The following is a 12016-nucleotide window of genomic DNA, read 5'->3' as shown; positions in this document are numbered from 1 at the left end:
GAAACAGAAGGCAGTTAATCAGAACTTAAGAGTTGGGACACCAGAAGATGTATGGGCCCAGAACCAATCCTTCCAGAGAGACCTTGCCTGAGACACAAAGAGCAGCACAAAGGATTGTGCTCCTTTAAAGATGGGGGTACACAGACAGCACATCCAAGTGAAAGGAGCTGGCTAATGGCAGCGAGGAGGAAGAAGAGCAGTATCTTCATGGAAACAGCTCCCCACAGGACCCAAATATGAGGATAACCATTAGGACAGATGGAAGGAGTCTGCAGGAAGGTCTCCAGAGGAGTCTGCCAAGCACACGTGAATCCACAGCACGCTCCACTTTCAACACCTTTAAACAGTTGAGAATCCCTTAAAGGCTTTCCATGCACACCCAAAGTAGTTTACAAACCAAATCCCTTGTGTCTGAGCTCAGCCCATAGCTCTAGGGAGCTCCGTTCCTAACAGATGCTCAAATCCTCCCAACCCATCACTACTCCCCAAAGGCACAGCAAACAAGCTCAGCTTTCAGCATGGACTCTGCTGCACCAGCATCCACCCAGGGAGCATCCAGGGAAGGGAGATCCTCTCCCCGTCCTCCTGGTGCCACTTGGACTCTCACAGTCACAGTTCCATCAGACCAGACTTCGGGATGAGAGCAGGTCCTTACCAGGGCAACGTTCCTGCTGGAGAGCAGCAGCACGCACCCCAGTGGCCAGCACTCCATTCACACCTCTCACTTGTAGTTTTGAGTTAATTCCAAGAAAAAGAAGCCCTGGTAACTTGGGTAAAAATTTATTTTACATACAGACCACTGCAACTGAACTATGAATCAAGAGAAGTTATTTTTCCTTTACAGGAAGGGACCAGCTGGCCTGAGATTAACACAAGTCTAAGCCTGAGAGCTGGGATTTTAGGCTGGAAATCAGATCTTGGGGTGTGTGGGGAGGCGTCTTTCCAAGCACCACCCAGTTCAGTGAGAGCTGCAGGACTCAAACTGCAGGTCAGATGCACTGCATAGTGCTGGAAGCAGATTCCCAGAGTCAGCTCGGACCTTTCTGAGGCTGAACTTGCTGAGAAAGATGATGCCTGGAAAGGCACGGATGCATTTCCAGTGCTTTGTTCAGCTCTCAAACTGGAAATGGAAGTGGTGAAACACACAATGTGTGTGAAGTACAAAACATTGAGTTACAGGGCAGCAGACAAACAGGACAGCAATAATGGTGGGGACCTCCTAAGCCAAGTGTTCTACATGTAGCGGGGTCCTGGCCAAGTTCCTACTATGGCCCTAGTTCAAATGGACAGAGTACAAAAAAATACTTCGACCAATAATTATACTGAAACCAAACTCAACTGAAAAGCAATTCTTACTCTAGGTGCCAATGAGTCCTTAAAAGCAGGGAGGGGACTGAGGAGCTGCGCCTGGGCAGTGCCAGGATCATTCCCGCTGCTCCATTTTTACTTTGGGAGGTCTCAGGAAGGTCCTGTTCTTCTTTTCTTTCTTCCCCTTTGTATTGGCCTGGAAGTTCCTCCAGCTGTCCACACGACCATCCCGGCTTTCCTGGGAACAACAGGGAGGAAGCAGAGAGTTAAGAAGTGCAAGAGCCAGAGAATGTCTGCTATGTATAAGAGATCATAACAGCAATGGCATAGAATCATAGAATAGTTCGGGCTGGAAAGGACCTTAAGATCATCAAGTTCCAACCCCTCTGCCATGGGCAGGGACACCTCGCTCTAAACCGTCTCACCCAAGGCCTCGTCCAACCTGGCCTTGAACACTGCCAGGGATGGAGCATTCACAACCTCCCTGGGCAACCCATTCCAGTGCCTCAGCACCTTCACAGGAAAGAATTTCCTCCTTATATCCAATCTAAACTTCCCCTGTTTCAGTTTTAACCCATTACCCCTTGTCCTATCACTACAGTCCCTAATGAAGAGTCCATCCCCAGCGTCCCTATAGGCCCCCTTCAGACACTGGAAGCTGCTCTGAGGTCTCCACGCAGCCTTCTCTTCTCCAGGCTGAACAGCCCCAACTTTCTCAGCCAATCTTCATAGAGGAGGTGCTCCAGCCCCTGATCATCCTCGTGTCCTCCTCTGGACTTGTTCCAACAGATCCATGTCCTTTTTATGTTGAGGACACCAGAACTGCACACAATGCTCCAGGTGAGGTCTCACAAGAGCAGAATAAAGGGGCAGGATCACCTCCTTCAACCTGCTGGTCACGCTCCTTTTGATGCAGCCCTGGGCTGAAAGCGCACACTGAAGCTGGCTCATATTCATTTTCTCATTGACCAGCACCCCCAAGTCCTTCTCCTTGGGCTGCTCTGAATCTATTCTCTGCCCAGCCTGTAGCTGTGTCTGGGATTGCTCCGACCCAGGTGTAGGACTTATGCAACATGTAGCGCCCTGCCTGCTGGGACACACACTGTGAAGACATCACAGTGAAACTACAACTGAGTTTACACCACAAGCACCAGCGTAAGCCCCATGCTGGTTTCTTGTTTCAGAAGTGAGCAGCTTGGGTTCTGCTGTCCTCACTACAGCCTACTGAGTCCTCTGATGTGCAAAGGAAACAAGAAACCTCATCTCCAGGGGATTCTCCTAATCTGGCAGCACAGAACGTGCCATCTTCTTACTCTGGTCTCACATCCTTGAGATGGCTCCCCTTGTGCTGCACCTTTAAGTCAGAAAAGAGAAGGGAAACATCTGCCTTCTCTCCCTCTCCTTGCCCCAGGCTTCGACACAAAGACACAATGAGGAAAGGTCTCTGGTGCACTCTTTTCTCCCCTCCCTGGCTGATTACCTCAAAGTTCTTCTGCCATTCTCGCTCTCGTTTAGCTTTCTCTTGTGCCTCTATTTCCTCTTCCCTCTGCCGCTTCCTGGAAGGGAAACCACAAAGAAGGTCTGAACCCACAACGGCTGCTTTAAAGAAACACAGAATTGCTTTCAGAACACCTTGGGCAGCTCTTCTGGTTTCTTGGCAGATTAAAGCGCTTCCCAGATCAGAAGAGACAAATACACCCCTCTAAGACAGCAAAGAGCATGGGAGAACAGGGAGCAGAGACGGCGGTTTGGCACCACTGACAGCACACACGTACTCAGCTAGGGAGTCAGCTTCTCTTGCTCAGCAGAACAAGTTGGACTCCTTTATAGGCAGTGATAAGTTTCTATAAGTGTTGAGAACACACATTGTGAGAAGTGAATAAACACCTGAGCATGCAAGGCAAGAATGAATGTTCATCTGCAACCAAGAGCACTGCCCTGCAACTACCTCCCAGACTTAAGACTTTTCCAAGACTCTGTGATTGCTTATTTTCCCTGAGGAAGCATGAAGGGGGAAGAGCCTGAACTGCACAAGCAGGATGCTGCTCATACCTTTCATGCATTTCTTTTGCTTCTCTTTCTTTCCTCTTAATTTCCAGTTCAGCAAAGAGCTTCATCGTCTGCTTGTATACGGCTTGTTTGAACTGCAAAACACAAACCCAGCCTTAAAATAATGCTCACTAACACAGGTAGAGAAGGCTGCTTTACATAAGAATGTAAGAAGCATAAAAAGAAGGTGAACTATATGCTCATAAACCCCCACATTCTGCCTTGAGAGTAGTCAGTAGCAGTGAGATATGAAAAAGGCAAACCGGTCACTGTTCAGTAACCTCCCAGCAGATCATCTTGATGGGGTGTGAAAGGCACTGGCTTGCCAGTAGGGACTATCAGTATACTTAAACTTCATTATTAAAGAACAGCAAGAGATTTCTAAAAATCAATGGGAAATACAATTGTGATGGGGTTACTGTGGTGAAATGAAGAGGGAAAAGAGAAAGATGACAATGGTGACCAGTGCTGTCACTGTTCGATAATCATCCGTCATTCTGTTCAAACCTCTAGGATAACTTTTCAGACTAGAACTCAGGTAAGAACAACTAGGTTTTATGTCATGCCTTTTACATGAAAAGTGATTTGTGGCCTAACAGCACATCTATCCTCAAATGCTATTTAGAAGAAACAGCCAAAACAGCTCTTACTGCAAAACACCACTAACAGCACATTTAGACTCACTGTAGTGGTTCTATACTGGCAGCAAGAACACCACAGTTCCTGCATTCACAATACGAGAAATTCAACACAAAAAGACAGCATGGTGCCCAAGGCATGAAGACTTGCTCCAAAGAACACGGTATTTTGATCTATGTAATCTCAGGATAGATTTACTCTTTACACTACAGTTACATTATTTTCTAACATACACAGGTATTACCCAACACATGGTACTCTCGAAACAGATTTTGTCCTCCCCAGTAAATGACTTACAACTTCAGGATCATCCTCCTCTACAGTGGCTGGTTTCCCATCCTTCTTCAACTGCTTCTTTTTTTCTTTCACCTACAGATTAAGAACAAAAGTGAGAGACAAAAGATTTTATAGGGCTTACAGAACCGTGCCCAAGTAGTTCTGCATCCCTGCTCCACTGTGTGGGAAGCTCTCTGGATGACACTGATTTCTTGATGTGGATCAATGTTTTATTTTTGACCAAAACCTCCTGGTCCGAGATCCAGACAAACACATATGAGATCACTACCACATGAACTGTAGGCTTAAAAATACTACGTCAGACACTATTTATTCAACCCAATCCCTCTGGTGGGCTTTGTTCTTAAGTTATTTTTATACCCAATACACACCATCCAAACCAGGAGGAAGGCTCTTTTGCTTTGTAATAGTCGAAAGACTAACAAGCAGAAAATAAAGTGTTCCTTGGTTTAGAGTATCTGGCTGCTCCCATATCACCTGCCTTCTCAAGCTTGTTGTGTTTTAGTCCACCCACGTCACTCAACTAACTTCTTGGCTAATGCAATCCAAGCTCCTTTTCTTATCTTATAGGTCATTTCCCCCCAACTTCTCTTGCTGTCACCACTTATTTTCTTCCACCTACAGACATCTGAACTGCATCATCCATTTACAGACCTGAAAAGAAACCCATATGTAGGTCAGATCCTGTGGTCTGACCTGATTATTTCAGGTACTGAATTTCACTGCATTATCTTGCACTGAGCTCAACAGCAGTCTTGGACAAAGCACGTTTTGTTCATGCCAGGAAGAGCGCAGAGGCCACCTGCACGGTTTTGCTCAGCTCATCTTTTAATGGCCTAATGTACCAAACAGTAAATGAGAAATGACTGGTTACCCCTCACCCCCACTCCTGGATGTTCCTATGGAATACTTACAGTGTGTTCCACATATTCTTTTCCTGCCTGGATCACATCCAAGGCCCTCTTCTTCTGCTCCTGATCTAGCAGCAACTTGTACGCTTTATCTACAGCTACCAAAAAGCATCAACATTAATAGCACCAGTAATCCCATTCACAAAGCACCACAAGACTGCTACTTCTTGACCATACAACTTTTGCCTCTTAGAATCTGGGGGGTCTCGTTTTGTGTGTGGCTTTCTTTGAATACATCTGGGTATGTGACATCAGCATTAAGTGAGTTTTGGGGGGTCTCGTTTTGTGTGTGGCTTTCTTTAAATACATCTGGGTATGTGACATCAGCATTAAGTGAGTTTTGGGGTACGGTAGTGACAGAAACAGTCACACACCTTTGGAGTTGGCAGGGTGAAAGTATCAGTCCTGTGATATAGTCCTAGGGCATTATGTAAGTTTAAGGTGCATAATGCAAAGTGTACACCTAAACCCATGGCATTACTTCTACCATATGGTCTTGAAATAACATCTAATGCCCGGATTAAACAGTTTCTCTTGCACAACCTCGAAGAGCCAGGGACGCGGCTGTCCCCGGTGCCAGCTGACAATGCCATTATCGCCACCTAGTGACGCTTTGTGCTGAAATGCCACCCCACACCTCGGCTCCTGCCTCGTGTAAAGAGCCTCTACAGCAGTTCTGCCCCTCAGTAGGGCCTCCACCCCTGATAAACCCTGAAACCAGCTACAGAGAAATAGCTGTTCAGCTACTGCTGTACAGCAGCCCGAGGAAAGGGGGAGAGCATTACCTTCAAACGCCTTCTGAGCTCTATCTGCATCATCTTGGTTTTTGTCTGGATGCACCAATATTGACAACTGCAAGAGAAAGGATCCTGCTATCGAGATCATTGTAAAAGATGGGAGAGGGTTTCAGAGATTTCTGTGGGATGAGGGAATAGTCTGACATAGAAGGAATCACAGGGGATCACGTTCCTTTGTATACAGACAAGCCAGTTGACAACACGTACCAGTATGCATCAGTAAAAGCTTATAAATCAAACACAATTCCTATAATAAACAGGCTGTCTGGGATGTGCACAACATCAACATCCTTCAGCTACAGTGCCTGGGGCTGATAGGAACCCTTTGGTCACCCAAATCTCGTATCCTTGGTCTTGAGAAGAAACAAACCTACACAGATCACCCTCAACCCAAGTTAACCTTTAAATCAGCATCCTAAGAAGGTCTCTGGTACCCCCAAGGCTGTTCAAATATCTGCTTAAAAGAGTGGGTAAGCTTTTCCTTAGGCTCCTTTACTGAAAGCCAAGAAAACTCCTTCCTGTACTCTCTATCCAGGAGAGAGAGAGGCAGGACACTGCTCACTACAATCCTTAGGGCATCCTAACTGGGCTGGAAAGCACATCCTCTATCTTCCTCTTCAAACCTTCTCCATATGGCTTGTTTTCCAGACTCCTGAGTTTTGCTGTTGCTGTGTGGCCTCTCAAGTTTGTCTGCATCTTTCCTGGTTCAAAACCAGCCACAGTGTGGCAACTGACATTGCAGCAGTGCTGAAGAATGCAAAGTGATGACTTCCTGAAGCCTACAGATGGCACTTTCTAGTTCAGAGTGCAAAGGTTTGCTTCTGGTACTAAACAGCAGCATGCTGCTCATTTACTCCATGATTTGCTATGCCAATGTCTTTTTCCTCCTGTTAGCTGTTCCACACTCCCTATTGAGGTGGTAGATCTCATCAATACACAATTCCATTCCGTTCTCCCTGTTTCTACCTGTTCCAGGTAATGCAGCCACCAAAACTGACCACTGAAATTCTTAAAGAAACCTCAAAGCAAATATGCTTCTGGATCCAAATCCATGTATTTGAGAAAAATACCTTTTGCCAGCTCTTACAAGAGATCCTGACCTTCTCTTTGAGCTGAAGTTCAATAATCTGGTTATACATGGGCAGATCAGTTTGCAATAGCCCCACCACACACTTCACAGGCAAAGGGATGCTTCTGCAGCTCTCCTCTTGTTCATACAAACACTGTTTTAGGCACTTCTTCCCAAAACGGCTACTCCTCTACCCAGACACAGCTTTACCACCATCTGCCTTGTCCCCAGGCACAGCTGCACTATAATCTCTACAGAGCTTCAAGTTTCCTTCCAGAGGTTCCAAGTGCAAAAGCCAAATACCTGCCGGAATCTTTTCTTTATCTCTTCATCTGTGGCTTCAGGATCCATCTGCAGGACCTAAAAGAGACCATAAGAGCATAGGTTTGATGATATTCCCCATGTTTCATGTTCTGAGAGCAAGCTCTGAACACCTGGCTCCTGGTGCACAGACTCAATACCAGAAAGCTCCCCCCATCAGGGAACTGCTTCAGGACCTGAGTTTTCATCCAGTAAACCAGATTTTCAATCAGAGATACCACATCTGGGATACTGCTTGTGTGTGCACAGACTCCTCTGACTATGCCAGTGTCCTTTCCACACTCAAGTCTCATGTGGACAGCTGCCATCCCTAAATAGCCAATTGGGCTAAGCCTCTAACTAGTCCTATAGCAATGCTTAGTTTGGCAGAAACTGAAGCACACGGTGGCTTTGATCCTGTCAGCTTATTCACAACTGACATTTTGGGCAGAAAACGTACAACTTTGGGCAGAACTTCTTCATTTTATCATTTTGAAAGAAGACAGGAGAGTTTTACTGTTGGGTCTCCATGAATGAGCTCAGATCTTTGTCCACAGATCTTTAGGGATGGGGCAGTTTTGGAGCTCTTTTGTGAATTTATTTACTGAAGTCCTATGCAACAAGCGAGCCTGCTCAATGCAAACACATGCTGGTATGACATGAACAAAAACTACAGTCTACTTCTAAATGGCTTTCCTGATTTACCCCCCAGGTTGTGTACTAAGATCTACACAGAACTGGACATGGTCAAGGTGAATGTGCTGACTGATGTGGCTGAGCAGCCCTGAATTGGGACTACAAAGCACCTGAGGTTTTAAGAAGGCAGATGAGGATGATCTCAAGCAGGAATACACGTAGGAAAAGCCAGTTCCAGATGAACACCAGGTTGGTTTATTTACTCTCTTCCTCAGGCTTTCATACTCATTAAGACTTTGTCACTGACTGCAACTGGAATCAAAGAGTGTGATGTGCAAGGGAATTACCTTTGTTCCAGTGACTCCTCAAAGGTTGCTCACTAGTGTGAGCAGCCAGACTCCTCCTCTTATCCTACGAGCATCCAAAACAAAAGGTAGAACTGGAAGTGCTGAGTCAAGAGGGATCAGAACATGCCACCTGTAGCTGCTGTGTTCTCATTCAGGCTCCCTAGCACTGATCTCCCAAACCTTCCTGTGCTGTTGCACAAGGGAAATGGGTCAAAAGAGTATAATTTGCACCCGATATAAACCAGTGACAAACACACACATCATCCTCCTGCCTTCTGAAAGCTCCTGTGCTGTAACCTACATCCAGAGAACTTTTTCCTGTCTTTATCTTCAGTCTTTCTACTGAAATAAGTACCCAGGAACCAGGGAAGTCGGAACACTGACTCAGAAGGGAGGATAAAGCATTCAAACCAACCTCAAAAGGGTTCAGGTTGAAATAGGAAGATCCAGGTCGGGTGAGCCGGTCGATTTGGTTTTTGGATGTTAAAACCGAGTCTCGTTTTTCAATTTGCTTTACCTGAAGAACAAGAGAGGCTGACATCAACTGACCATCACAAGGTGCTTACCTGCCTTCCCCGGTGATTACTACATCAGTCATCACTGTTGTGTACTACAAATCACAACTCCCTTGCACATCTGAAGCGTGTATTTTACTCACACACCAACAGAGCAGTTTTTAGCCAATTTTACAGCATGACAGTGTTTTTGATGTTATATTTTAACTGTACAAAAGCACTTGTGCCTGTTTCTATTACAGCTGCAGCTTTTTCCTTCACTTTGCTCCTACACCACCACTGTCATCCCGATTCCTTGGAAACCTACTGCACCACTTCTTTCAACCCACTGTAGTGGGATATATCCTATTGAACACCTTAAGTGACACCGGCACACGTACCCAAGTCCACTCTGACACAGCTTATATAGCTATGTTCAGGTTGCATCATTACCAAGACAAACCGTGCTTTTAACACTTAACGTTCATCTTTACTTAGACAAACAAGCACCCAACAACCGGCACCACCTTCTGCGGGCGGGCTCAGCGAACACCTCCCAGCGCTGCCCAAAGAGCCGGAGCTGAAAGAAGCGCTCGTCCCGGTAAAAGGCCGAGCAGCGGCGCACAGTGGAGGAAAGCTCCGGGAGGGCTCCCATGGGCACTGAGTGCTCGGTTCCGTCCCCGGTCACCCTAGGGGCTGCTCCGGAAGGAAGCGGGAACAGTTCCGCCTCCAACGCCAGCCCTGCCCGGGCCGAGCGCGCACCCGCTGGCCCCGGCCCCTCGCCCGCTTCTCTTTCCTCCACCCACCATTCGCTCCCCGCCCGCCCTCCCGCGGCCTAAAGGCCCGCCGCAGCACAGCCAGGGCCCCGCTCGGTGCGGCGGGGCAGGGCAGGCCGGGTGTCGGGGATGGGGGGGTAAGGGGTGGGCTGAGGCCGCGGCGCGGGTCCCGGTACCTCGCTGTAGAAGGTGAGGAACGCCTCCTCCGCGGCGCCGCCCGCCCCGGGCTCCCTCGCCGCCGCCGCCATTGCCGCCACCTCCACGTGACGCAACGTAACGCAACGTAACGCGACCGCACGTGACCACGGCGCTAAAGCCGGCAAGGGAAGGGGCGGGAAGCCCTCGGCACGTGACCGCGGCGCAGCGCTTTTAGCGGCAGGCTCCCGCTCTGCTCACTCCCTGCGGTGTCTCCTGAGCGGACGGAGCTGCCTGGCACGGTCCGGCCTGGCCCTGCCCAGGGGGAGCTGCCGCTTCCCGGCCGCGTTCCGTGAGCTCCGCTCCGTTCCGGCCCGCAGCACCGCAGGCGGGAGGTAGGAGGCGGTGTCTGCGCAGGCGCGCGCCGTGACGCAGCTGCGGGGGGGCGGGACCCGTCCGCGCGGCGCTCCAAGGGCAGCGGGCGATGGCGGCGGTAGCGGCGGTGCGGGGCGGCCTGCGCGGGGCCCTGGTACTGCAGCAGCAGCGCTGGAGCTCGGGCTCGGGCGCTGACCAGGTGGGCGCGGCGGGCGGGGGGAGCTGCCCGTGCCCCCGGTGCTCTCCTCCCGGCTGTGCCCCGCTCACCGCCTCTTTCCCCGCAGCTGGGTGAGCTGGGCAAAGGCGCCGGGAAGGGCGGCGGCGGCGGCGGCGCCATCCGTGAGGCCGGCGGGGCCTTCGGGAAGAAGCAGGCGGCGGAGGAGGAGCGGTATTTCAGGTGAGCGGCCCCCCGCCCCAGCCTCGCCCGCAGCCACCGCCGGGTGCGGGTGTTGCAGCGTGAGCCGCCCTTTCCTTGCAGGGAGAAAGAGAGGGAGCAGATCTCTGCCCTGCGGAAACACCATGAGGAGGAGATTGATCACCACCAGAAAGAGATAGAGCGGCTGCAGAAAGAAATCGAGCGTCATAAGCATAAGATCCAGGAGCTTAAGCACGATAACTGAGCCGACACTGAATGTACACGGCCAATGCTGTTTGTGGTGTAAAGCAGCGTTGAAGACTGTATGTATGCTTTGGCCAACATAATCCAAATTATTCCTATTATACTGTGGCCTGCAACTATGTTAAATAAATTGCTCGGTCTCTTTGCTGTTCAGTAACTGCTTAGAAATAATCAACTGTCTTGGTGTTAACTTTAAGTGTTATTGTAAAGTAATGCTGTAGGCCTGGACAGACCTGCCCTGCTTTCATTAGTTACTGCAGGGGAGTCACCACTTACACTTGGTGTGATAACTTTATAGGTAAAACTGTAAGAAAAGGTGGGGGAAATGGTACTTATGTAGAGACCCCTTCACACAGGAATTGTGTTGTCTAAAGGAAGCTGTCACTGGGTGTAAAGGGAGGTGACTGCACTAAACTTGCAGGGTATAAGGTTCTTTTGTTATGCTTGGCATTTAGTGTCATAAACTGGGAGGGGAACTTAACCCTTGTAAGTTCCAGTGATTTCACATGTGGTGGTATGGATTCCTGAGCAAGACAGACAAGATCCTGACTGCCACTTGAAGGTTCTTTTTTGTGGAGTTAATCACCTGGCAGTGGGTTTTTTCTGTCTAGATCTCAATGTTCCTTTTGTAAGTCCCTTTTCAAAGAAGGATGCATTAAGATTAATGTTCATAGAATCATAGTTACAGACTGGTTTGGGCTGGAAGGGACCTTAAAAGTGCATCCGGTTCCAAGCCCCTGCCATGGGCAGGGATACCTTCCACTAGAGTAGCTTGCTCCAAGCTCCTGTGTCCAACCTGGCCTTGAGCACTGCCAGGGATGGGGCAGCCACAGCTTCTCTGGGCACCCTGTGCCAGCGCCTCAGCACCCTCACAGGGAAGAGCTTCTGCCTAAGAGCTCAGCTCAGTCTCCCCTCGGGCAGGTTATGCAAATTCAGTCACTTTTGTGATTTAATATAAGAAATCTATCTTGATACATACAGTGGATAGCTACTGGAATGTGTGTGTGGCCTTACTGCACCAAGACTGACAAGAAGGGGATTTTGTGTAACAAGAATGGGCAGGTGAGAAAGCAGCCTCCCTGTCCAGCCCTGCACTGGCACATCCACAAGTGCCTGAACAGGTTTAGTTCCTCCCACTGGTAAATCTGCCTCTTGTGAGGTGCTACACTGGAGCTGGATGGAGGCAAGTGGCTGAAGGGCTCTGTTTGAAGAGAGCCTTTGCAGAAAGTGCTGTGGTGAGTGGCTGGTACCTGGTACAACCCCA

General features: G+C 48.9%; 2 protein-coding genes across 2 annotated transcripts; one reads left to right on the top strand and one right to left on the bottom strand.

Annotated features, from left to right (window-relative positions):
• Positions 1 to 764: 764 nt before the first annotated feature.
• Positions 765 to 9900, bottom strand: DNAJC8 (DnaJ heat shock protein family (Hsp40) member C8). Its single transcript, XM_061360689.1, has 9 exons — positions 9800 to 9900; positions 8769 to 8870; positions 7374 to 7430; positions 5990 to 6056; positions 5208 to 5302; positions 4294 to 4365; positions 3361 to 3452; positions 2789 to 2864; positions 765 to 1546 (listed from the first exon to the last, which is right to left on the bottom strand). Exons 1-9 carry the CDS (start codon positions 9869 to 9871, stop codon positions 1424 to 1426), a joined length of 756 nt encoding a protein of 251 aa, XP_061216673.1. The 5' UTR covers positions 9872 to 9900; the 3' UTR covers positions 765 to 1423.
• A 285-nt stretch (positions 9901 to 10185) lies between these two features.
• ATP5IF1 (ATP synthase inhibitory factor subunit 1) lies at positions 10186 to 10923 on the top strand. The gene is made up of 3 exons (XM_061360873.1): positions 10186 to 10332; positions 10418 to 10530; positions 10612 to 10923. The coding sequence occupies exons 1-3, from the start codon at positions 10243 to 10245 to the stop codon at positions 10751 to 10753; spliced, it is 345 nt and encodes a 114-aa protein (XP_061216857.1). The 5' UTR covers positions 10186 to 10242; the 3' UTR covers positions 10754 to 10923.
• The last annotated feature ends 1093 nt before the right edge of the window (positions 10924 to 12016 follow it).

This window comes from Neopsephotus bourkii, unplaced genomic scaffold, assembly GCF_033783945.1.
Source record: "Neopsephotus bourkii isolate Nb327-2 ecotype Australia unplaced genomic scaffold, CSIRO-AGI_Nbou_v1 NB_1036, whole genome shotgun sequence".
NCBI classification, from domain to species: domain Eukaryota; kingdom Metazoa; phylum Chordata; class Aves; order Psittaciformes; family Psittacidae; genus Neopsephotus; species Neopsephotus bourkii.
This window is presented reverse-complemented; position numbering and strand designations above follow the sequence as displayed.

Bases quoted from the DNA above. Each gene is read 5' to 3' on its own strand.
- DNAJC8 (XM_061360689.1), bottom strand. From the start codon at position 9,871: ATGGCGGCGGCGGCGAGGGAGCCCGGGGCGGGCGGCGCCGCGGAGGAG. The intron at 7,431-8,768 runs GTTGGTTTGAAT...GGTCTCTTTTAG, and splicing joins TCAACCTGAACCCTTTTGAG to GTCCTGCAGATGGATCCTGA. The intron at 2,865-3,360 runs GTATGAGCAGCA...TTTCCCTTCCAG, and splicing joins GCAAAAGAAATGCATGAAAG to GAAGCGGCAGAGGGAAGAGG.
- ATP5IF1 (XM_061360873.1), top strand. From the start codon at position 10,243: ATGGCGGCGGTAGCGGCGGTGCGGGGCGGCCTGCGCGGGGCCCTGGTA. The intron at 10,333-10,417 runs GTGGGCGCGGCG...CTTTCCCCGCAG, and splicing joins CGGGCTCGGGCGCTGACCAG to CTGGGTGAGCTGGGCAAAGG. The intron at 10,531-10,611 runs GTGAGCGGCCCC...CTTTCCTTGCAG, and splicing joins GAGGAGGAGCGGTATTTCAG to GGAGAAAGAGAGGGAGCAGA.